This window comes from Eurosta solidaginis, chromosome 3 (assembly GCF_040869045.1).
Source record: "Eurosta solidaginis isolate ZX-2024a chromosome 3, ASM4086904v1, whole genome shotgun sequence".
NCBI classification, from domain to species: Eukaryota; Metazoa; Arthropoda; class Insecta; order Diptera; family Tephritidae; genus Eurosta; species Eurosta solidaginis.
In genome coordinates, this window is record NC_090321.1 from 128907757 (window position 1) to 128931162 (window position 23406).

The 23406-nt window shown below is 42.2% G+C and overlaps 1 protein-coding gene across 7 annotated transcripts in view; it reads right to left on the minus strand.

Moving 5' to 3' along the window:
• Positions 1 to 23406, minus strand: part of LOC137244275 (synaptic vesicle 2-related protein) — a 2198928-nt gene that overhangs the window by 415022 nt on the left and 1760500 nt on the right. For all 7 annotated transcript variants that reach the window (XM_067773028.1, XM_067773020.1, XM_067773022.1 and 4 more), the window contains one exon: positions 9125 to 9519. In XM_067773028.1, coding sequence (XP_067629129.1) covers positions 9125 to 9519 — 395 coding nt within the window. The remainder of the gene's footprint in view (positions 1 to 9124; positions 9520 to 23406) is intronic.

The following is a 23406-nucleotide window of genomic DNA, read 5'->3' on the forward strand; positions in this document are numbered from 1 at the left end:
CATCACCGCCATCCAAGAAATGCGTTGGACGAAGCAAGGAAGAAAGAAGATCAAAAATTGTGACATATATTGGAGTGGCCATGAGAATAAACGCAGTTTCGGCGTCGGATTCGTGGTGGGAGAGAGACTTTGTCGCCAAGTGCTGGCGTTCACGCCTGTGGACGAGCGTCTCGCCGCTATCCGAATAAAAGCAAAATTTTTTAATATATCATTCATCTGCGCCCATGCGCCGACAGAGGAGAAAGACGATGAGGTGAAAGACACTTTTTATGAACAATTAGAACGCACATACGAGCGCTGCCCCCGTCATGATATAAAAGTCGTGCTTGGCGACTTTAACGCCAGGGTGGGCAAAGAAGGTGTTTTTGGATCTACAGTCGGAAAGTTCAGCCTAAATGAAACTTCTCCTAACGGACTGAGGCTGATTGACTTTGCCGGTGCTCGAAACATGGTCATATCAAGCACGAGGTTCATGCATAAAAAGATACATCAAGCTACATGGCTGTCTCCTGATCGAAATACTCGCAATCAGATCGATCACGTTGTGATAGACGGACGGCATGCCTCCAGTGTTTTAGATGTGCGCACGATCCGAGGACCTAACATCGATTCGGACCATTATTTCGTTGCAGCCAAAATACGCAACCGCCTCAACGCGGCTAAAAACAAGGAACAAAAAACACAAGGAAAGCTAGACGTCGAAAAGCTTCAATCAAAACAGACTGCCAATGATTTCGCAACTCGACTCTCACACCTGCTCTCTGAGGGCACAACTCATCCTGAAGGAATACAGGAGCAGTGGGAGCATATCTCCAAAGCACTTCGTACTGCCGCCGAGGAAAAAATTGGTTACCGGCGGCCACGAAAAAACAACTGGTATGATGAAGAATGCCGCGTTGCAACCGAAAGAAAAGACGCTGCCTACAGGGCTACGTTAAAAGCGAGCGCGACAAGAGGAGTGTGTGAACGCTATCGTGAGTTGAAAAGGGAAGCGAGACGCCTTTTCAGGAAGAAAAAAGCAGAAGCAGAAAGGCGTGAGTGCGAGGAGCTTGAGCTGCTAGCCACCAGGAATAACGCCCGAAAATTCTACCAGAAAATACGGCGACAGACGGAAGGTTTTAAGACCGGGGCAAACTCCTGTAGGAATGAAAACGGCGACCTTGTAACTGATGTCCAGAGAGTGCTTAGATTATGGAGGGAACACTTCTCTGCTCTCCTAAATGGAGGCAGCAATTCACCGCGCAGAGATGAAGAACCCGATCCCGCAATCGATGATGATGGAATATATGTCCCCCCGCCCGATTATGACGAAGTTAGAATAGCTATAACCAGATTGAAAAACAACAAGGCCGTGGGCGCTGATGGATTGCCTGCGGAGCTATTCAAGTTCGGCGGCGAGGAGTTGGTAAGGCGCATGCAGCAGCTTCTTAGCAAAATATGGGCGGACGAAAGCATGCCCGACGGTTGGAATCTAAGTGTTCTTTGCCCAGTCCACAAGAAGGAGGATACTGCAAAATGCACCAACTATCGTGGAATCAGCCTTCTTAATATCGCATATAAGGTCCTTTCAAGTGTATTGTGCGAAAGATTGAAGCCCACCGTGAACCGGCTGATTGGACCTTATCAGTGCGGCTTCAGACCTGGTAAATCTACCATCGACCAGATTTTCACAATGCGCCAAATCTTGGAAAAAACCCGTGAAAAGAGAATCGACACACATCACCTCTTCGTCGACTTTAAAGCCGCCTTCGACAGCACGAAAAGGAGCTGCCTATATGCCGCTATGTCTGAATTTGGTTTCCCCGCAAAACTTATACGGCTGTGCAAAATGACGTTGAGCAACACCATCTGCTCAGTCAGAATTGGGAAGGACCTCTCCGAGCCGTTCGAAACTAAACGAGGTTTCAGACAGGGTGACCCCCTATCGTGCGATTTCTTTAATTTGATGCTGGAGAAAATTATACTAGCTGCAGAACTTAACCGCACTGGAACAATATACTATAAAAGCGTGCAATTACTGGCATATGCTGATGACATTGATATCATCGGCCTAAACACCCGCGCTGTTAGTTCTGCTTACTCCAAGCTGGAAAAAGAAGCGGTAAAGATGGGTTTGATGGTGAATGAGGACAAAACGAAGTACCTGCTGTCATCGAGCAAAGAGTCAGCGCATATGCGCCTTGGCAACCACGCTACCGTTGGCAGCCATAATTTCGAAATAGTAAAAGACTTCGTTTATTTGGGAACCAGCATCAACACTAGCAACAACATCAGCACTGAAATCCAGCGAAGAATCAATCTTGCCAATAAATGCTACTTTGGACCAGGTAGGCAATTGAAAAGTAAAGTCCTCTCTCGGCGAACGAAAATCATAATCTACAAGTCACTTATCGTACCCGTCCTGCTATATGGGGCAGAAGCATGGACCATGACAACAGCAGATGAAGCGGCTTTGGGAGTGTTCGAGAGAAAAGTTCTTCGAAAGATTTATGGGCCTCTACGCGTTGGCGATGACGAGTACCGAAGAAGATTTAATGATGAGCTGTATGAGCTATACGCAGACATCAACATAGTCCAGCGAATTAAAACGCAGCGGCTGCGCTGGCTAGGCCATGTTATGCGAATGAAAGATGATGCTCCGGCCAAGAAAGTGTTTCTATCGGAACCCGCCTATGGAAGCAGAGGTAGAGGGCGGCCCCCACTCCGTTGGAAGGACCAGGTGGAAAACGATTTAAACTCCCTTGGTGTGACCAATTGGCGCCGGTTGGCGGAGCGAAGGAGCGACTGGCGCGCCTTGTTGGACGGCCATAACCGTTTAGACGGTTAAGCGCCAATTAAGTAAGTAAGTAAGTATATTCATCAATCTCAAAAGAATATATCCAGATTTCTAATACAAACATAAGGCTAGGTAGGATCAGGAAAGCATCAAGATTTGTTGCCAATAGATCGCAATTACGACGCAAACTACGCATATTTTGATGTACAGCATAAACAGATTTAAATTGATAAGAATTCGAATGAGTATTCAAATCAGAAATACTTCTAATAGTTGTTATCGGGGGCTCTTCAGCTATAAGATCAATATTATTATTCAAGTTATTTAACATAAGGCTAATAGGCAAGAAATGCCTTTAGTTTTTTATTTTGTTGAGATCCTCAAAAGACCTTATAACACAGACATCACCATTATCAACCTTTTTTAGAAGTATTGTGGAATTTCGAATCCATAGGTACTTGAATCTTTTCTCTGTTTTTACTTTTTGTCTGACATAAACAAATCCCTAGTATATTTGGTAAGGCGATCATTTATGTAGATGTTGTGTTTTTTATCGCCACTAAAAACAGACGCATTTATCTTTCCTTTACATGTTTTTTTACTCTGCATGATCTTCTTCTTAACATCAAACGAAGAGAGTTTGGCACAAATAATATTGTCAACAGTGTTTGATTTTTTAATGCGCTTTACATAACACTTACTAATATCTTCTGCTGAGACAGTGATATTAAGAGCTTCTCTAAATATTCTTTGCACACACTCTCCTACATTTGCATTATCCACGTTAGGTACACCAACTAACTCAATGTCGTTCGCCAGTTGCTTTTGCTCTTTCCAGTTGAGTATACTTTTCAGATTGTTTACTTTCATTTTTAGCTTTGAATTTTCTTCTTTTATTTCATTTACTGTCAACGACAGGTAATCGGTGTTCATTTTTTTAATGCAATTATTTCTTCATAAAGAAGCTGAAATGTAATTGTTTTGGCGCAAAATTGTGCTTTGCTTGCAGTCGCTTCGTTCGGCTCTTCATAGCTTTGTTGTTTTTATTGCTGTTGTGGTTTTGTTACATGCTGTTGTTGTTGCATTTGTTTTTGCTGCATTTGGTTTCGTAAGCGAAGTTCTGCATTCTGCTGTTGCTGCGCATCTTTTGTTGATGGCAATAACAAAGGCTGATTTTGAAGTGATTTGCGCCGAAGAGTATTGCACTTGTCGCATCTGAATTTTATGTTTTCAGCATTCATATATTCAATTTCGTCTTTTTCAACATTCGCACAAGAATAATGAAAAGAGCTTGCGCAATCAGCACAAGTTACCTTTAAATGATTGTTTCTATCGGTTTTTTGTACACAAACCGAGCACTTCATATTTAATTTGTTTTTTATTTTTTTAATTTTAATACGGAGCAAAGAAAAATACGTGCGTACCCCACGACACTCAATCTCAATATTTTTCAAAAAAAAAAAAAACACAAACACCGCCACCAATTTAAATACCCTTTTAAATTTCTGTGGCACGAAGAGCAATTCCATCTTCGAACTTTGCGAACGTTCCCTCGTTTTATTCGGTTTTTTTGGTGAAGACCCAAAAATTTGCTTAAATGCTTCTGTCCCTCAAAAACGGCCAAGGAAAGGGCAATATCCCGTTGCCCAAAATCCAAATCAGTTGACCCATTCGCGGAAAAGTTCATCGCGGAAACTGACAGTCTCATGAGATACTGTGCAACATTTAATGAGACACCGATTCAAGGTCACACTGAATCGTATTTCATGATCAAGGACAAATCACTAGATGATTGTTGGGCATGGCTTCAATCGGCTTACGATGTGGTATTTTCGATACCAGACGAAAGTTTCCCTGAATGCTTCAAGTATTCAGTAAAGGCAAACAATGCACTTGCCTTGATACGTATGAAGTGACCAAAGCAAATATTGCCGATCAACTTTTTTTGATCTAAATGATGGCAACACCAAGTCCACCACTCCGCGTGGAATAACCCTCGGCTGAGGCAAATATTTACCTCAAAGTCCCAGCATGCGACACGGAGACCTTTTATGGTGGCTATGAAGAACGGCCCGCTTTTCGTGATATGTTAACAGCGGTGTACATTGACCACCCAAGGCTCTCCCGTGCTCAGAAATTGTACCATCTCCAGTAAAAAACGCAAGGCAAAGCCGGCTCCATCGTCAACCAATATCCGTAGAGCGATGACAACTTTGACCTTGCCTGGGAAGCTTTACGGTCACTATACGAAAACAAGCTAAAATCCTTACTGACTCTGGCTACTATTCCATCAGAAACCAGTGAGCTATTTCAGAGATTGCAATATATAATCAACAACTGCTTATAAGTCCTTCACTTCCAAGAGGTTACGGCCGACAGTTGAGATCCGATTCTGGTGTACATTTGTTCATCAAAACTACCCGAAACAACCCTGTCATTTTGGGAACAATCTCTCTCCTCGCGAAGAGATTTACCATCATGGTCACAAATGAACGACTTTCTCAAATCGAGATATGAAGTCGTTGAAAGAGTAAATAGGCTTCAACAAAGCCAAAGCAAACTAAAACCAGTCGCTCGTCAAAATTATGCGCAAAACCTAATCTACAACAGGACGCAAACCCTTGTGGCAGAATATAAAAAGGAAACTTGCCATTATTGCAACTCTCCGCTCCTTATTAGATTCTGTCCATAATTCAAGCGAATGCCTGTGCAAAATCGACACAATTCATAAAACAAGTTAAGCTGTGTACAAACTGTCTTAACAGCACTCATATCATCAATGAGTGCGCGAGCAAGTGGTCATGTTCGATATGTCATCAACGGCATCACACGCTGTTGCATGCGAAACCACAACTTCCTCGTTCCACTCCGCGAACGAATGCACCAAACATGCAGCACAAAACTGCTGAGTCGACATGTCCCGTTCGAAAAACGCAGAATATCTCCGATTCTAGCGAGCTACCGTGTTGTTCAAAACACGCACCGGTTCAAGCATTGCGTGCAGCTAATGATAACCAAATTCTCCTTCCTACTCCTATGGTCGCAGTGGAACACGAAGGGGAATTATTTCAACTGAGGGCTCTTATCGATCAGGGCCCGGAAAGAACTTTCATTTCCCCGAAACTTCAAAAACGGTTGAAACTTCCATTCGAACACTCAAAGTTCGAAATCTCTGGTATGGGTGGACAAGTCGTACAAAAGTCCTCCAAGCTTTGTCCTTTGACACTGGTTGCATCCAAGGCCATGAAAAGGATAAAGGCTCATGCCATTGTGTTGCCGCAACTCACGAAGAATCTGCCAGCAGCCACCATCAGACGCAAAATCTCGGAGCAGTTCAAATTCCTTGAGCTCGCTGATCCCAGTTGCCACATATTAGGTCAGACTGACATGGTCATATGCAGCGACATACTTCCACAAATTCTGCTGGAAGGTATAAAAAAGGTGTGCGGCAGCATATATGTGCAGCAAACCATTCAAGAAAGAGTTTCCTAAAAAACACTCTCTCGGAAAACTCCGCTGACCCACAGCAGATTTTCGGCATGGAACGAACGCTTCAGAAAAAGGGGAAGTTAGGTACAATGTACAACAATGTGTTGCAAGAATATCTCGATCTTGGTCAGATGGAATCTACCGACCCATGCTAAATAACTTCGAATGGGAAAGTCTTCTCATTCTACTTGCCACATCATGCGGTATTCAAACCAGATAAGGTCACCACCAAAGTTCGTGTGGTTTTCAACGCCTCTACAAAATCTGGGTCAGGAAAATCCCTGAATAACGTGTTATACACTGGTCAAACTCTCCAACCAGATTTCACACTACTAATTCTACAGTGGCGCATGCATAAGTATGTGTTCAATGGAGACATTGACAAAATGTACCGCCAGATCCTCATACACGAGGACGATAAAGATTTTCAGCGAATCCTATTTCGCAAATCGGCCAACCCTATTGTTAGCGATTTCAATCTAAAAACGGTTACATTCTGCGTCAACTGTGCACCATATTTCGCTATTCGTACGTTGTATCAAGCATCAGCTGCCACGAGAGCGACATTCCCCTTGGCTGCAACAATTCTCAAGATGCAAACGTATGTCGACGACATCCTATCAGGAAGTGCCGCCATCCATAACGCCACTGAATCACTCGTCCAAGTAATAAAAGCCCTAAAATCAGCCGTTTTCATATTAACGAAATTAATGGCTAATAACCCAGCCATATTAGAACAGTTTCCGAAGGAGTATCTTCTAGACTCCAACTTCTTAAAATTTGAGAGCACTTCTAATACAAAAACTTTTGGCATTGGATGGAACGCGCTCACGGATAAATTTTCATACACCATACTGCCGGAACACACTCAAATGGCCGTCACAAAGCGACAAATTTTATCTTCTGTTGCAAAACTTTTTGACCCAGCAGGATGGCTGTCGCCAGTTATGATCCAAGCCAAGATGCTTCTCCAAGAAAAATGGCTGGATGGCAACGCCAATGAAAGGATGAAAGCGCAAAGCGCGCAGCATTATCAAAATGGCAACATTTCGCAGAGATCCTGCCAGGCATTTGCCACATAGAAATCTCTCGATGGGTTAGTGTAGTTCTAGGGCAAGATACCCAAATCCACGGGTTCTGTGATGCCTCGGAAAAAGCATATTGCGCAGCGGTTTACAGCCGAACACATGTGGGCAACCAAATAAAATCTTCTCTTTTGGTTGCGAAAGGCAAAGTTGCCCCCATAAAAACTGTAAGCTTACCCTGCTTAGAGCTATTTGGTGCAGTCCTACTCGCCAAACTGGCTTCAACTGTTCGAAAACAGCTCGACTTAGAAGCATGCAACACATTCTTATGGTCAGATTCTGAAATTGTACTAGCTTGGCTAGAAAAATCTCAATCGACCTGGAAGAATTATGTGGCCAACCGTACCTCTCAAATTCGAGAATACTTTCCTAGCCGCACCTGGTGCCATGTATCTAGCCAAGACAACCCTGCTTATTTTGGCACACATGGTTGCAAGCCGGATGATTTGGTAGGCTCCTCACTTTGGTGACACGGGCCACAATGGATTTCTTGCCACATTTCGGCATGGCCAAAGCAGCGCTACCTCTCCATCCGAGAAACGCAAGGTCGAAGCATATCACGCCCTCGAGGAAGAGGCCGATATTCTTCAACGTTTCTCCTCACACTCTCACAACTTACTGAATATCACTTGAAATTTTCTGATTATGAACTGCAATTTTCTTGATTTTATGAGCTCTAACTTTTCTGTTTTCAACTGTTAGTTTTTTAATTTGAATTGCGACTCTCTCAATATGAAATGAAAATTATGAATATTAATTCAAACTTTCTGAATATGAATTGGAACTTTCTGAATATCAAATGGAAATTTTGAATATTATTTGTAATTTTCTGTATATTAAATGGAAACTCTGAGTATGAAATGAAACATTCTACATTACGATACAACGAGAAGCATCCAGTAATCCTTCCTCCGGGCTCTAGGCTATGGCAGTTGTATCTAGAGTTTTTACACAAATCGCTTCATCATCAATTCAGTCGACGCTGGAATGAGGATTATCTGAAGTAACTTCAGAAGCGCTATAAATGGCAAAGGCCACAGCAAAATCTTCAACCAGAGGACCTCGTCGTAATCAAAGAAGATTCGCTCCCACCAACCGAGTGGCGTCTGGGACGAATCGAGAACGTTCGCCTCGGCCCTGAAAACCATATTCAGGTTGTAGAGGTTCGCACCCAAAATGGGATTGTCATGCGCCCCTTAGTTAAATTGTGCTTTCTTCCGAATAATTTTTGTAGTTCTCTGAATATTTTTAAGAATTAATGAGCTTAACACCGCTAAATAATAATTATTATTATAGTTTTTCCCAACTAAACCAAAATAATAATTAAATAACAGTTATTATTTACCGGTGTTAAGCTCATTAATTATTAAAAATCTTAAGTAAAATTGAGCACATCATTAAACATACAAACGTTATCTGAATATGAATTGTAATTTTCGGAAAATGGTGTAAATGGAAATTTAGTATAAAACAACCATAAAACGAAGGAAACAGCATAGACACTAAGATCAATTAACCGAGATACCCAGAATTTCAGTGCGAGTGTAAACTCCAGTAAAAGATGCCATTTTGGCTGCTTGGGCTGAGATGAGCAGTAAAATATGTTACCGTCCAAAGTGGCAATCTTACTTGGGCCTTAATGCATATTTCCGGGAAAATTTTAAATATATAAATTTAGATATTGGCAAAAGTACTTAATTATAATAATGTCTTCTGGTTTCCAGACAATTTTCCTAATTAACGATGAGCAGTTATGCATTTTAGTCAGGCTTACCTTTTAATCAGCGAAAGTATTGCAACGCATCCGGCAAATAGCAAAAACTGCAATGCCATTGTTTTCTTTTTTCCGTGTCGCTTAATCAACGTAATTGTTGAGAATATACCAGGAAATTCTGAAAATGTGATCCACAAAAGGTCCATAAAATCCGTTGTATTAAATTTGACACAATCAGTATTTTGCGTTTGGTCTCTATCTTTCAGAATCAGCTCGACGGAAATCAGGACTAATCCATAGTAGCAGAAAGCACAGGACACCCACAGGAACCATAGAAGTAATGTTACTTTTCTCAGTTCGGACTTAAGTAAAGCTCGAATTTGAACCGTTGGACTAATATCATAATCGGCTGCTAAACGACCAGTTACCATTTGGCGGTTATTATCCTTCGCGATCTTGAAAATATTCGCATAAATAATGAACATTTTTTTTAAATTTATATGTCAGATAAGTACTTTTGTGCTAAGACTATAAACATTGGGTTCAATAAACATACATTGTATTCCCTGCTTTGCTTTAACAGGGGCCCCTATTTCAGCTTATTTGTATTCGAATCGGTATAAAACAAGTAAGCAAGTCAAGTTAGGGCAAAACCGAACATTTTTACCCAGCTGTGTGCTCTCATATACATATTAGGAATACATGCATTACGTGATATGGCTCGTTTTATTGCAAACAGAAGTAGTCCAAAATTTTAATTTTTTGGGAAACGCAAATGAAGTTTAATTTTTTCATACAGTTTCGTTATCCAAAATAAAATTCAAATACAGCTATCGTGGTACATCTTGGCCCTTTAAGTATTCTCTTTATGTATGTTATCATAAACTTACTAGACAACTATTTTTTGGCATCATAAAATCTCGAAATACAAACTTGTATACTCAGCTGAGCAGATCTCACAGAGTGTATTAATTTTGTTCGCATAACGGTACCCTGTAACGGCATAAACTAATCGAGATAGATATAGACTTCTATATATCAAAATGAGCCGGGCGAAAATAGAAATTCATTTAGCCATGTCCGTCCGTCCGTCTGTCCCTAAACACGATAACTTGAGCAAATTTTGTGGTATCTTAAAGAAATTTGGTACGTAAGTTCCTGGGAACTCATCTCAGATCGATATTTAAAATGAACGAAATCGGAATATAACCACACCCATTTTTCAATATCGAAAATTTCGAAAATCCGAAAAAGTGCGACAATTCTTTACTAAAGACGGACAAAGCGATGAAACTTGGTAATTGGGTTGACCTTATGACGCAGAATGGAAAATTAGTAAAATTTTGGACAATGGGGTGTGGCGCTGTAGTAATAAAACAAGTCTTTTGCAATTGTACAGGCCACTCGTCGCCTATCTTTTCGGCAATAAAATCAGAAAAACCGGGATTGCAGAGCAGCAACCAACGACGTGGCGTAATATCATTAGTCTTGTTCTGGAATTTACGCGGCTCGAATTCGAAGGTAATTCAAAAGTTTTGCAAGCTTTAATTTGGCAGCTGAGTATTTAATGTTCTGTTACACCCGAACTTAGCCTTCCTTACTTGTTTGATTTGCATCTGTTTACGATAAAACGTGCGATATAAAAGCTGAAGTATATTACTTATACACATGCAAATATCGACTTCGGTAAGAAGCTATAAAAGACTTCCTCGCACAGAAACAATATTGTTACCAAATATGTAATACTCCTATATTGCTAATAGAAAATGCTCGCAATGTGTTTTGAATTCGAAATCAAAACAAGACAGCCTATAAAAGTTTTCTGATTGTAACAGCATAAGTGTGACAAGGAAAAATTTAAATTTAGGTACATTCGATTATTGAATACAAAAACAAAAACGTTTAAACAGCAATATATCGGCACTCTGATGTTTGGGAATGTACCTAGCCTTTTGTAGCAATATAGGAGTATTACATATATGGTTGTTACTAAATGTTGTTGAAATTGGCCCTTTTCTGTTCGAATTTTGTATTGAATATTTGGTGAAAATCTTAACTAAATGTATGTACTTTGCACCAACATATCTATGATGGTAGTGCATACACTGCCGGTTTTCAGCAATCACTATAAATTTAGGAAACTTTTTTAAAAAAATGTTGGCGTGATCGGCAACGAATTTTCCTTAGATTTATATATGCGGCTTTCCATGTCAAGTATTCCATCTCGAGAAACTTGATAACTACAAAATCTACCAAAGTTGGTAAAAATGTTGCCATTGTAGGGCGAATCACCTGTGCAAAAGGGGTGGCCAAAATATAAACGGATTGCGGTGATACAGGGTGTTGAAAATTGTCTTTTTCTCCTTGCGATTCTTTTCAACAAATATTTAAACCACTAAATTTCAATGTACAAAGAAAGGTTTGGAAGATTATTGTAGTACTTTTTTCGATTTGTATAAGTTAATCGGGGATTGCCCGTATTGCTTTAAATGTATGAAAACATTTATTTGAAGCAATTTTTAATTTTATAATTTATTTAATAATTTGAGAAAAATTTAAACAACGTGACATCAGGACGGACAAGGCAGCAATCGTGCAGGTCAGGGAAACAGACTCTTAGTCCCTACCTCCGTTTTCACCGTTTGCCAGCACAGAATATATAGGTTTGCGACATCCGCCCAATGCAGCTCTTGCCTTGGGTGGTGCCACTTTCCTAGATGTTCTGGTCTCCGCGACGGCAACCCCCCGATGGTTTTCATCGCGCCATGTTGCCAGGTCGCAAACTTAAATCATCCGGGTATCGCAATGCTTGGCCAAGGACGCCCAGTCCCAGGGCAAAACAGCAATTGCGCCCTGGCCTTCCACAACCCAGGCGTAGTCACCCGTCACTTACCCCCAGAGTTGCGGCGTCTCCCCTTATGCACTTCAGAATTCTGCAGTTAAATTGTAATGGACTAACTGGGAAGATTACGGAGATAGTCGATTTCATGAAGCGGCACAACATTCGCATTGCTGCGATTCAAGAGACTAAACTCACAGCAAGATCTGCATTGCAGACCTGCTCTGGGTATAATGTCCACAGGAAAGACCGCGAAAGCGGAAATGGAGGCGGCCTCGCGTTTATCATACACCACTCTGTGCAATATTATATATTTGATCCTGGCATCGACCGCAGGGACAATGTCTTAGAACGTCAAGTCCTATCTGTCCGGCCAGGTGATGCAAACCTAGAAATCATCAACATCTACATCCCTCCTGCTACCTGTTGCCCCAGTGGATACTCACTGGCAACAATCGCATTGTCTTAGGCGATTTCAATGCCCATCATGATCTATGACATTCAAACTTGCGAGTGGACAGTAGGGTGAGATGTTAGCGGATCAAATAGAAGAAACGACGTTCTGCACAATAAACGAAGACACCCCAACCCTATGGCAGGAAGCTGTCACAGTTCGCCAGATATCTCAATAGTGAGCACAGAACTCGTAAACTACGTCAACTGGCAGCCGATGGTAACATTGGCATCCGACCACCTGCCCATACTTATTTCGCTTGAGCGTACCGCCGACTTCATCGTCACCAAAAAACGCACTTTCATTAACTTCAAAAAAGGAAAGTGGGAAGAATATAAATATTTTACAGACAACCGCTTTGCTGCCCTCCCTATCCCGACTGATGTCCGCCAAGGGGAGCGTGCTTTCCGTAAGGTCATGGAATCCGCCTCGGCACGTTTCATTCCCGCCGGGGAATTCCCGAAATCCGGCTCCACTTCCCGGCTGAGGCCGCAAACTTAGCGAGAGAACGTGACCTTATAAGACAGCTTGATCCAGGCGACCCCCAAATAAGGGATATAAACCAACGCATCAGATTGCTTGTGGACGAACACAAGCGGGCGAAATGGGAGGAACACCTAAGAGGTTGTAACCTCTCTACCCTTGTGGGTAAACTTTGGTCCACCGTAAAGTCCCTATCGAATCCGACTAAGCACAAAGACAAAGTTTCCATCGCCTTTGGCGACAAAGTGCTGTCGGATGCGAAAAAATGCGCGAGCGCTTTCTACCGACAATATATAATGCATCCTACGGTCGACAAAGATAGACGGAGAGCCAATAGACACGCACATAAACACAAATTCAGCGCGTCACCAATCACCATCACCGCTAAAGAGGTTGAGAACGCCATTGGTCGCGCTAAACCATCCAAAGCAGTGGGCCCAGACGGCATAGCCACGCCGATGCTTAAAAGCCTAGGGAAAGAGGGTTTCAAATATTTAGCGCATGTCTTCAACCTGTCTCTTTCCACCTCTGTCATACCCGAGAAATGGAAAATAACCAAGGTGGTCCCGCTACTAAAGCCTGGGAAACCAGCTAACAGCAGCTAGCCTCTCATTAGCACGGCTTCAGAAAACCCCATAGCACTACCACCGCGCTTAATACCATTAGCACCCAGATAAATTGCGGTTTAAATCAATACCCCACCAAAGAACAGTACTCGTAGCGCTAGACCTACCAAAAGCTTTTGATACGGTCAACCATGGCTCGTTACTGCAAGACCTGGAAGGGTCTACCCTTCCCCCATGTCTTTAAAGGTGGACCGCAAATTATCTGGGTGGTCGGCAGGCATCGGTGCAATTCAAAACCAAGGCGAATTAAAAAAGGTGTGGTGTCCTATCCCCACTTTTGTTTAATTTCTACATATGTAAGCTACCTTCACCACCGGAAGGAGTCACAATCGTTTCCTACGCCGATGACTGCACAATAACGGCCACAGGCCCAGGCCCAAAGATCGATGCGTTATGCAATAAAATAAACGGCTACCTCCCTGATCTCTCCAGTTTTTTCGCCTCGCGAAACCTGGCATTATCACCGACTAAATCTTCCGCGACCTTATTTACAACATGGACGTCCCAAATGTCGACCATTTTGTACATCCACGTTGATGGCACTACGCTACCGACTGTCCTACACCCCAAAATCTTGGGTGTGACGTTTGATCAGGATCTACATTTTGGTGAGCACGCAGCCGCAATTATTCCGAGAATTCGGAGCCGTAACAAAATCCTCAAATCCCTCGCTGGCAGTACCTGGGGAAAAGATAAAGAAACGCTCATGACTACACATAAAGCAATTAGCCAGCCGATTACGTGCTCCGCGTCACCCATATGGTCGCCAAGCCTAAAAAATACCCACTGGAAGAAACTACAGGCCTGCCAAAATACTGCTCTCAGAATCGCCATGGGCTGTCTTCTTATGTCCCCAGAACACCATCTGCATAATGAGGCGAGAATACTCCCCATCAGGGAGAGAAATGAGATGCTGACCAAACAGTTCCTGTTGAATACTCAGAAACCTGAGCATCCCAACAGACATCTGATTGATGAACCAGCACCGCCTAGGGGCTTAAGGAGTCATCTCCGTAAGCATTTTGAGGAAATACGGCACCTGATAACCCAGCCGTATGAAGCGAAAAACACAAGCAGGTCCTTGGTGAACTCCATAAACAGGCGTCGGACCTTTATGCCGGGAATTGCCCGGTGAATCCAGTACTTAAAGAAAAGTATCCAAAACTCGCGGAAGAGGAACGCATACTCCCCAGGGAAACGCGTGTCACTCTTGCTCAACTTCGTTCTGGATACTGTAACAGGTTAAACTCTTACTTATCCAGAATCAACACCGACATACAAAATGTATGCCCCGCTTGCAATGTGTCCCCACATGACACCAACCATCTCTTTAATTGTAATGTGGAACCAACGCCTCTAACACCCCTTTCCTTATGGTCCACCCCTGTTGAAACGGCAAGTTTCCTTAGACTCCCGTTAGAGTATATTGATGCAATTTGTGATCAGCCGCGGCTATTAGGTGGGGCGAAGCATTGCTCCAACAACAACAACAGGACGGGCAAGGCGACAGCTGTTTCGATTATACCCTGTAAATCTCTTCAAATCCTTTTCTCCCGGGAGTGGGATTTTAGCCCGCACTCCTACGATAGTTGAAAGTGTTAGAAACGCATTCAGCCACGTCATGCCTTAGTTGTTGTAAAGTTTTTCACAATTGCCTTCTCTGCATATTTAATCTTTTACACACTGCACACTTAAACACATAATTACATACTAAGTATACAGTGTGTAAAAGATTAAATATTAACACATAATTACCTACTAAGTATACAGTGTGTAAAAGATTAAATATTAACACATAATTACCTACTAAGTATGCAGTGTGTAAAAGGGTAAATATGCAGAGAAGGCAATTGGGAAAAACTTTACAACAACTAAGGCATGACGTGGCTGAATGTGTTTGTATCACTTTCAACCAGGCATGCTTAACGAACGAAACGATATCATTTCGTTACGATAATCAACGTTAATAAACGAAACGAAGTCATTTCGTTTCGTTTATTAACGTTAAGAACGTCAAATTAACGTTAATTTGACGATCTTAACGTTAATATACGAAACGAAGTGACTTCGTTTCGTTTATTAGCGTTGATTATCGTAACGAAATGATATCGTTTCGTTCGTTAAGCATGCCTGCTTTCAACTATCGAAGGAGTGCGGGTTCAAATCCCACTCCCGGGAGAAAAGGTTTGAAGAGATTTACAAGGTATAATCCAAAGAGCTGTCGCCTTGTCCGTCCTGATGTCACGTTGTTTAAATTTTTCCCAAATTATTAAATAAATTATAAAATTAAAAACTGCTTCAAGAAATAGGTTCCTTACATTTAAAGCAATACGGGCAATCCCCTATTACCTCATACAAATAGACAAAATTGGTTAATTCGTTGTAGTTCTATAACTAGAACAAAAAACAGCAACAATACCAAGTTTCTTTGAAAAACCGCCTTACCACCAAGCATAACTTTAACACATAATTGCATACGTGTGTAAAGATTCAATATGCAGTGAAGGCAATTGGGAAAAACTTTACAACAACTAAGGCATGACGTGGCTGAATGCGTTTGTAACACTTTCAACTATCGTAAGAGTGCGGGTTCAAATCCCACTTCCGGAAGAAATGCTTTGAAGAGAATTAAAAGGTATAATCGAAACAGCTGTCGCCTTGTCCGTCCTGATGTCACGTTGTTTAAATTTTTCCCAAATTATTAAATAAATTATAAAATTAAGAATTGCTTCAAATAAATGTTTTCATACATTTAAAGCAATATGGGCAATCCCCGATTAACTCATACAAATAGACAAAAGTGGTTAATTCGTTGTAGTTCTATAAATAGAACAAAAAACAGAAACAATACCAAGTTTCTTTGAAAAACCGAATATTTCCCTATAAAATAAATATGTCACTTTGTGGGGCAATGTCAATTTATATGCGTTTTTTCGCTTTGAAATATTAAAATGGACGTTACACCACAAAGTTAGCTGTAAATTTCTTTATAGGGAGTTAATGCTCATTATTTTAAGTGACATCAAAAAAATCATAGTTGGTTTGTATTAGGTTAGGTTAGGTTAGGGTGGCTGCCCGAGGGCACACTTAGGCCAGTAGTACTAGGCCCGTTGTGATACCACGAAAAACACCGTTACCTTTCCTCTTCGAACCATTTTGAGGACCTGATGAAAGCTACCAGGTCTTTGACGTCATGCTCCACAACCTGACTCATAGTATCAAGAAATGGAGCTCCCAGAAAACGCTGCCGTGCTCCGCGTAGCACTGGGCAGTTTCAAATGAGGTGAACCACCGCTTCCTCCTCCTCATCTTTTTTAAAACTCCTACAGCAACGACGATAAGGCGCTCCTAGCCTTTCTGCTTGCCTACCTATGAGGCAATGACCCGTTAGTGCCCCCAAAAGTGTGGAAATTGTATCCCTTCTTAGGTTGTACACGTGACGGGACCTTTTAGGATCCCATTTAGGCTTTTTAGGTTTCTTTCGATGTTCGGCATCCCGGTGTTTGTAGCCATCTTTCGTCGGCTGGACGGTAGATGTGCTCTTTTAGCATTAGCTTGCATGTGGACAGGGGCATACCTAAGCGTTCTTGTCCAGGAAGAACCTTCTTGGTTGTACCCTGCCTAGCGAGTTCATCTGCAATGCAGTTTCCCTCGATATCCCTATGTCCAGGGACCCATGTGAGGTGTACACGGTTCTGTTGAGCCATCTCTTTAAGAGATCGGCGACAGTTTAGTGCTAGTTCAGAATTGAACGAGTGGGAGCCCAGAGATTTTATGGCAGCTTGGCTGTCGCTGAAGATAAAAATTTCTTTGCCGACAATGTATGTCCCTATCCTAGCTGCGGCTTCCATTAGGGAGAAAACTGTATTTGTTTAGTATACTTGAGTGTCCTGTGGTCCTGTCGTTCCAGCACGACAACTCCCTTAGACGCAGGGCTGACTTTGCCGTTGCTCGATGACCAGCCAGATCCAATGGAAAGATGTCAAGAATGACCTGAAGAGCTTCGCTAGGCGTTCTTCTTAGAGCCCCGCTTATGCTTATCATGCTGGATCTGTGGACTTTACCCAACAAGTTTAGGTTTGACGCCTTGCTCAAGGCTGGCCACCATACAACTACCCCATACAGCAATATGGGTCTGATAATCGCGGTATAAATCCATCTGCATATGTTGGGGGTGAGTCCCCATTTTTTTCCAATGGCTCTTTTACACGTATATAATGCAATGTACGCTTTCTTTTGTCGCTGGATAACGTTGTCCTTCCAGTTCAGCTTTTTGTCTAAAACTAGGTACGCCTAGAAATTTGGCTTTATCTGCCAGGCTTAGGCGCACCCCATTTAGTTTTGGTAGGTTCAACGATGGTATTTTGTATCGTTTGGTATATAAGACAAGCTCTACTTTATCGGAGTTGACGCTGAGTCCACATCGGGAAGCCCACAAGGAAACCTCTCGCAATGCTATCTGCATCAAGTCGCACAAAGTTTGAGGGAACTTGCCTCTGTAGATAATCGCTAGGTCATCAGCATATGCCACGACCTTCCCGCTCCCCCAACTAGTATCTCTTAATAGCGAGTTTACCGTTAGGTTCCATAGTAAAGGGGAAAGGACACTACCCTGGGGCGTGCCCCTTGCGACAAATCGTGTTATCTCAACCTTCCCCAGTGAGGAAAGCACTTTCCTTCCCCTGATCAGTTTATCAATTAGTCCCACTAGGGGTCTATTTACGTCCAGATCAGTTAAAGCATTGTTAGCGGCGTCTGGACTTATATTGTTGAATGCTCCTTCAATTTCTAGGAAGGCCACAAGACAATAATCCTTTTCGAACAAGGATGTTTCTATAGTAGAGACTAGGCTGTGTAGCGCAGTCTCCGCAGATTTACCTTTGGTGTACGCGTGTTGATAGTCCGAAATGAGATTCCTATCAATGCTTGTAGTGAGAAAATCGCTAACTATTCTCTCTAGGGTCTTGAGTACGAAGGATGAGAGACTGATAGGTCTATAGTCCTTCGGCTCGTAGTGAGAGGCTTTGCCTGCCTTAGGAATGAATATGACCGTGGCGCTCCTCCATGCACACGGAATATAGTTCATAGCCAAACAAGCGGTATATATTTGCCGCAGCCAGTTGGCTGATAACTCCATAGAGTAGATAAGTTGAGCGGGTACAATCACGTCTGGTCCAGCAGCCTTAAAAGGTTTAAAACTATTGACTGCCCACCTCACTCTCTCCTCAGTGATGGGTATATTCACAGCTTGGTTTGCTGCAGGTACTTCCGGTGCGTTGGTCATATTTCCAAGAGCAGCTCTAGAGTTTCCCCTTCTGTGCTGGTCCAGGTAACATTCAGTCTCCGCAGAAAGCTAATAGCTGTTTGCGTCTTAGAAAGCACGCACCGTAGCCTGGATGTGTCCACGACACTTTCGACTCCAGTGCAGAAATTTCTCCATGAAGTTCTCTTCGCTTGTCTCAGGACTTTTTTGTAAGTCCTTAGTTTGTCCTTGTATTCTAGCCATTGTGACCTGTTTGTTATCAAAGAATTTGGCTTTGTTAAACTGTTATCTACAGGATTTACGAAGTAGGTCCAGATCATGGGACCACCAGTGAGGTTTACGCTTACCGCGCGGTTTTGGCAATGGACAGGCCTGTTCTAAGGCTTTTGAGAATGCCGATGTGAAGGTTTCTACCAGACCCTCTAGCTCCATCGTTGATGAGGGGCTTTGTGGGGGCAGTTCTGGTAGTGCTAACAGCTCATTATGTAGTTCCCAGTTTGTATTACGTGGGTTACGTCTCGCAATGGGCTGATCGACGAAGAACTCTAACATTACTTCAATATACCGGTGGTCTGAAAAGGAATGTTCCTCAAGAACACGCCATTTTTTAACCCACCCATAAGCGCTTTCGCTACAAATAGTGAGGTCAATAACCTTTCTACGGTTTTTAGTAATAAAAGTTGGTTCATTACCTACATTGCAAACTACAAGGTTAGTTGTTAAAAGGTACTCAAAAAGTGACTCACCACGAGTGTTTATGTTGGAACTGCCCCGTGGTGGGCGTTTGCGTCTGTCCCGATTAGCAGATGGCCTTTGCTTGAGTCGGCCACCAGATCCTTTACCGTCTTTTGCGGAGGAGGTTCCTCTGCGTCGTACGGCATATAAAAGGAGGCTAGCGTTAAATGGGTGCCTCCGCTTGCCAAGCTGGCCGCTGTAACGTCACCATTGCTATAATTAGGTAAGAGAAAGATATATAGCTCAGACTTTACTAAAATGCATGTTCTCACTTTACCTTCATCTGCAGCTCGGATGAGATTAAACCCAATGGCCCCCAATCCGCAAATCCTTGAGTTGTTCACCCAGGGTTCTTGGATAAGGACCACTTCGACGTCGCCTTTAGAAAGGCGACTGATGAGAGCAGCCGAGGCTGCCTTACTTTTGTGCAGGTTTATCTGGAGCAACCTCAGCATGAACTTGCTCAGACTCCCCTGCCTCCATCACCGTGATGTTGGGATCCTCTCCGTCGCTATCCAGCAGAGCATCCTCCATCGACAAATTGCCCAGAGCCCCTGCGCAATTTGACGTGGCGGAAACCAGGCTTTCGGCGTCGGAGATTTCCGCTTCCACTTCGGGTGCCTCAATGTCCGTGTCCAATGAGGCACTCGAAAGGTATGCGCGCTGTGCGTCCCCACGGTATACGTGAATTACGACCTGGCCGAGGCCGTAAAACACTCTTCCTTTGCTCCGTCTAAGGGGCTCGAGAGCTTCCTTATTCAGGGCTAACACGACCTGTCTCCTAGGTCCTACGGCGTCCTCGACTTGGATGACACTCCAGTCCTGCGTTGGGAGAGCCGGGTTCATCAGTTGCAGCATCCTGAGAATTTTCTCAGGTTCTGCTGGAACCGCTGGAACCCATGCCCTGGCCCTTGGCCGAGCCGGAATGTCCTTCTATTCGACGACCTCGATAATCGCCCCGGGATAGACTTGTCCCAGCTTTGCGGCTGCTGCCTTGTACAGCGCAACAGACCTTGCGTCCTCGCAAGCGAGTACCTTGATTTGGCCCTGGTACCATCCTGCATCAGAACCCCGCGGCGGACTACCCGGAGACTCCATCAGCACGTCGAGAACGGCGTTACCGATTTCATTCGACCACTGGTCTTTAGGGATTGCACCACGGTCATTCCCTCGGTCCAGGATTCCTATAAGGATCCGGCCCTTGGCTACCTCGGCAAAGCTGGGTTTGGCTACCGCGGGGTGATTCTGGTGCCTTTTCGGCGGAGGTTTGATATCCTCATCGGACCTTTGACGCTTATATGGGGTTGCGCTTGTTGGTAGAGAACCCCGAAAATTCGGCAGTAGAGCTCGCGCCCTTTCCACCGAATTCCTGGCGTTCTCTGACAGCGTTTCCAGCGGAACACCCTCATACCTTGACAGGACTTTTGCAGCCCTTCTTTTGTTCCTGTGGAACGACCCCTTGTGTGACTCTTCTTGAGAAGGGGTCCGACCCGTAGTTGCCCTCGCGGTCGTACCCCCTGGTTTGTATTAAAAAATTAAAAAAAAATTAAATAAAAATTTCAACAAAAATTTATTTATGTAATACCAGCTGTTTCGGCTTTTTTGTGTTGCTCACAATAGAGTCCATGTTCCCCTTATAAAAATATGCAGGCGACTTTGTGGGGCAACGTCAGTTTTTATTGCTTTTTGGACTTTCTAACTGAAGCTTTTGGGTTCCATAGGCTACCGTTTCGGTCAGTCTTTTGCACAGGTGATGTACCCTACCATGGCAACATTTTCACCAACTTTGGTGGATTTTGGAGACATCAAGTTTTTCGAGTGAGAACTACCCTATCTGCTAAACTGCGGTTACGGTTTAGAAACACACATTGATCACATTTTTCACCCACTTTGCTATTACATTTTATTTGATATACTATGTTGTTCTGTTGCTCTTTTTCCACCGGATCCTTTGTTTTTGTAAAAATATTTCTTAGAGTGAAGTTTGGCTTGTGTGCATAGTTCACATTTTTAATTTTCATTATTTTATGCAGATTCTGGTTGTCCGTTAAACCCGGGATAAATGTTACTCCGATGTATTTTTGGTGAATTTTGTCGGATTTTTGTGTTTCCTTTTTATCTTCGCGAATTTTATTTGTTACATTTTCTATTAATTTATCAATAAGCTTGTGTGGATAGCTGTTGTTGTACAAAATGTTTTTAATCTTTTGTTTGTTTTCTGGCATAAACTCGTGGTCAGTGAGTAATATTGATTTTCTAATTAGGTTCTTCGCTGCGTTTAACTTTTGCTTCCACGGACGGTTGGAATGGTAATTAATTATTCTCCCCGATGCAATGGTGTTCGTGTACCATTTCGTTGTACATTTTCTATTTTTGTGGATTACTTTTAGGTCTAGGAAGGCTATTTTATTTTCTTGTTCTATTTCCATTGTAAATTTTATTTTATTATGTTGTGCGTTCAATATTTTCAAGATGTCTTCCGCGTCCTTTTTCTTTATAATTGCGAATATATCATCTACATACTTTTTTATGTATCTGATATATATGTCATGGGTTTTAAGTTCAGCTATGCCGTCGTCAAGTATTTTGTCAAGAACTATGTCAGCTATGATTGGCGATAGGGGATTGCCCATGGGCATGCCGTATATTTGCTGATAAAAAGTCGAGTTGTACATAAAATAATTATTTTCTCTTAGACAAAACTCGAGTATAGTCTGGAAACGTTTTTTAAATTTTTGTGTGTTTTTCCAACTCTGGCCACTTTTTCATTATTGTTTGTATTGCTAAATGTATTGGGATGTTTGTAAATAATGAAACTACATCAAAAGATATTAGAATTTCGTCATCTTCTATATGGATATTTTTAAGATTTTCTTTTAATTGAAATGAATTCTTTATATTATATTCTTCAGATATTGTACTCTTCAGTACAACTCCAATATGCTTAGATTAGTTGTAGCATGGTACTTTTTTCGACGATACAATTGGCCTTAAGGGCATGTTTTTCTTATGTATTTTTGGAAGACCGTATATTCTAGGAGCGATGGCTGCAACACTAGATAATTGAAATTTCTGTTTTAGCTCGATTTCGTTTTGCTTAAACATTTCATTTATAATTATGTTGTTCTTTCTCATAAGCTGTTGTGTGGGATCTTTCTGTATCTTTTTGTATACTTTACGGTCATCTAACAATTTGTTCATTTTTTCATCATAGATATTTTTGTACATCAAGACTTTCTTTTTTCCTTTGTAAGCCTGAGTTAAAACTATCTCATCTTTGTATTTAGATATGAACTCTTTTGTGTTCTCAAAAGTTTTTAGCAAAAGCTTATCCTTTGCTTTATTGTTGCGTCTACTCTGGTAATTAATTATCTTCATTGCGATGTGGCTTCTTACACTGTCCTTAGTTCTGTCATCTTCGATTTCTTGTACCCCTTGTTCGAGTTCCGCGATAACTTGCAATGGTGAGAAATTTTTGTTTGAAACCGGTAGTGAGAATTTGGAGCCTAGCGAAAGCAACCAACGATATTCTTGCGGTATTTCAATTTTCGTAGTGTTTATGAACCAGTCTTCATTGAATCGGATCCCAAAATTTGAATGTTGCTAGATATTTGCCTTTGAAGCTTTTTTTGATGAGTTGTTTCCATGTTAGTGCCGATGTGTTTTATAAATTGATCTCGTGTCTCTACGATATTACTGTAATCTTCTTCTACGTCTACTAGTGTGTCTTTGAGTTGAAATGATGATTCTGAATAGAAAACTAGTAAAATTTTGGACAATGGGCGTGGCACCGCCCACTTTTAAAAGAAGGTAATTTAAAAGTTTTGCAAGCTGTAATTTGGCAGTCGTTGAAGATATCATGATGGAATTTGGCAGGAACGTTAATCCTATTACTATATGTATGCTTACAAAATCGGAGGCCGAAAATTTTTTTTTAAGTAA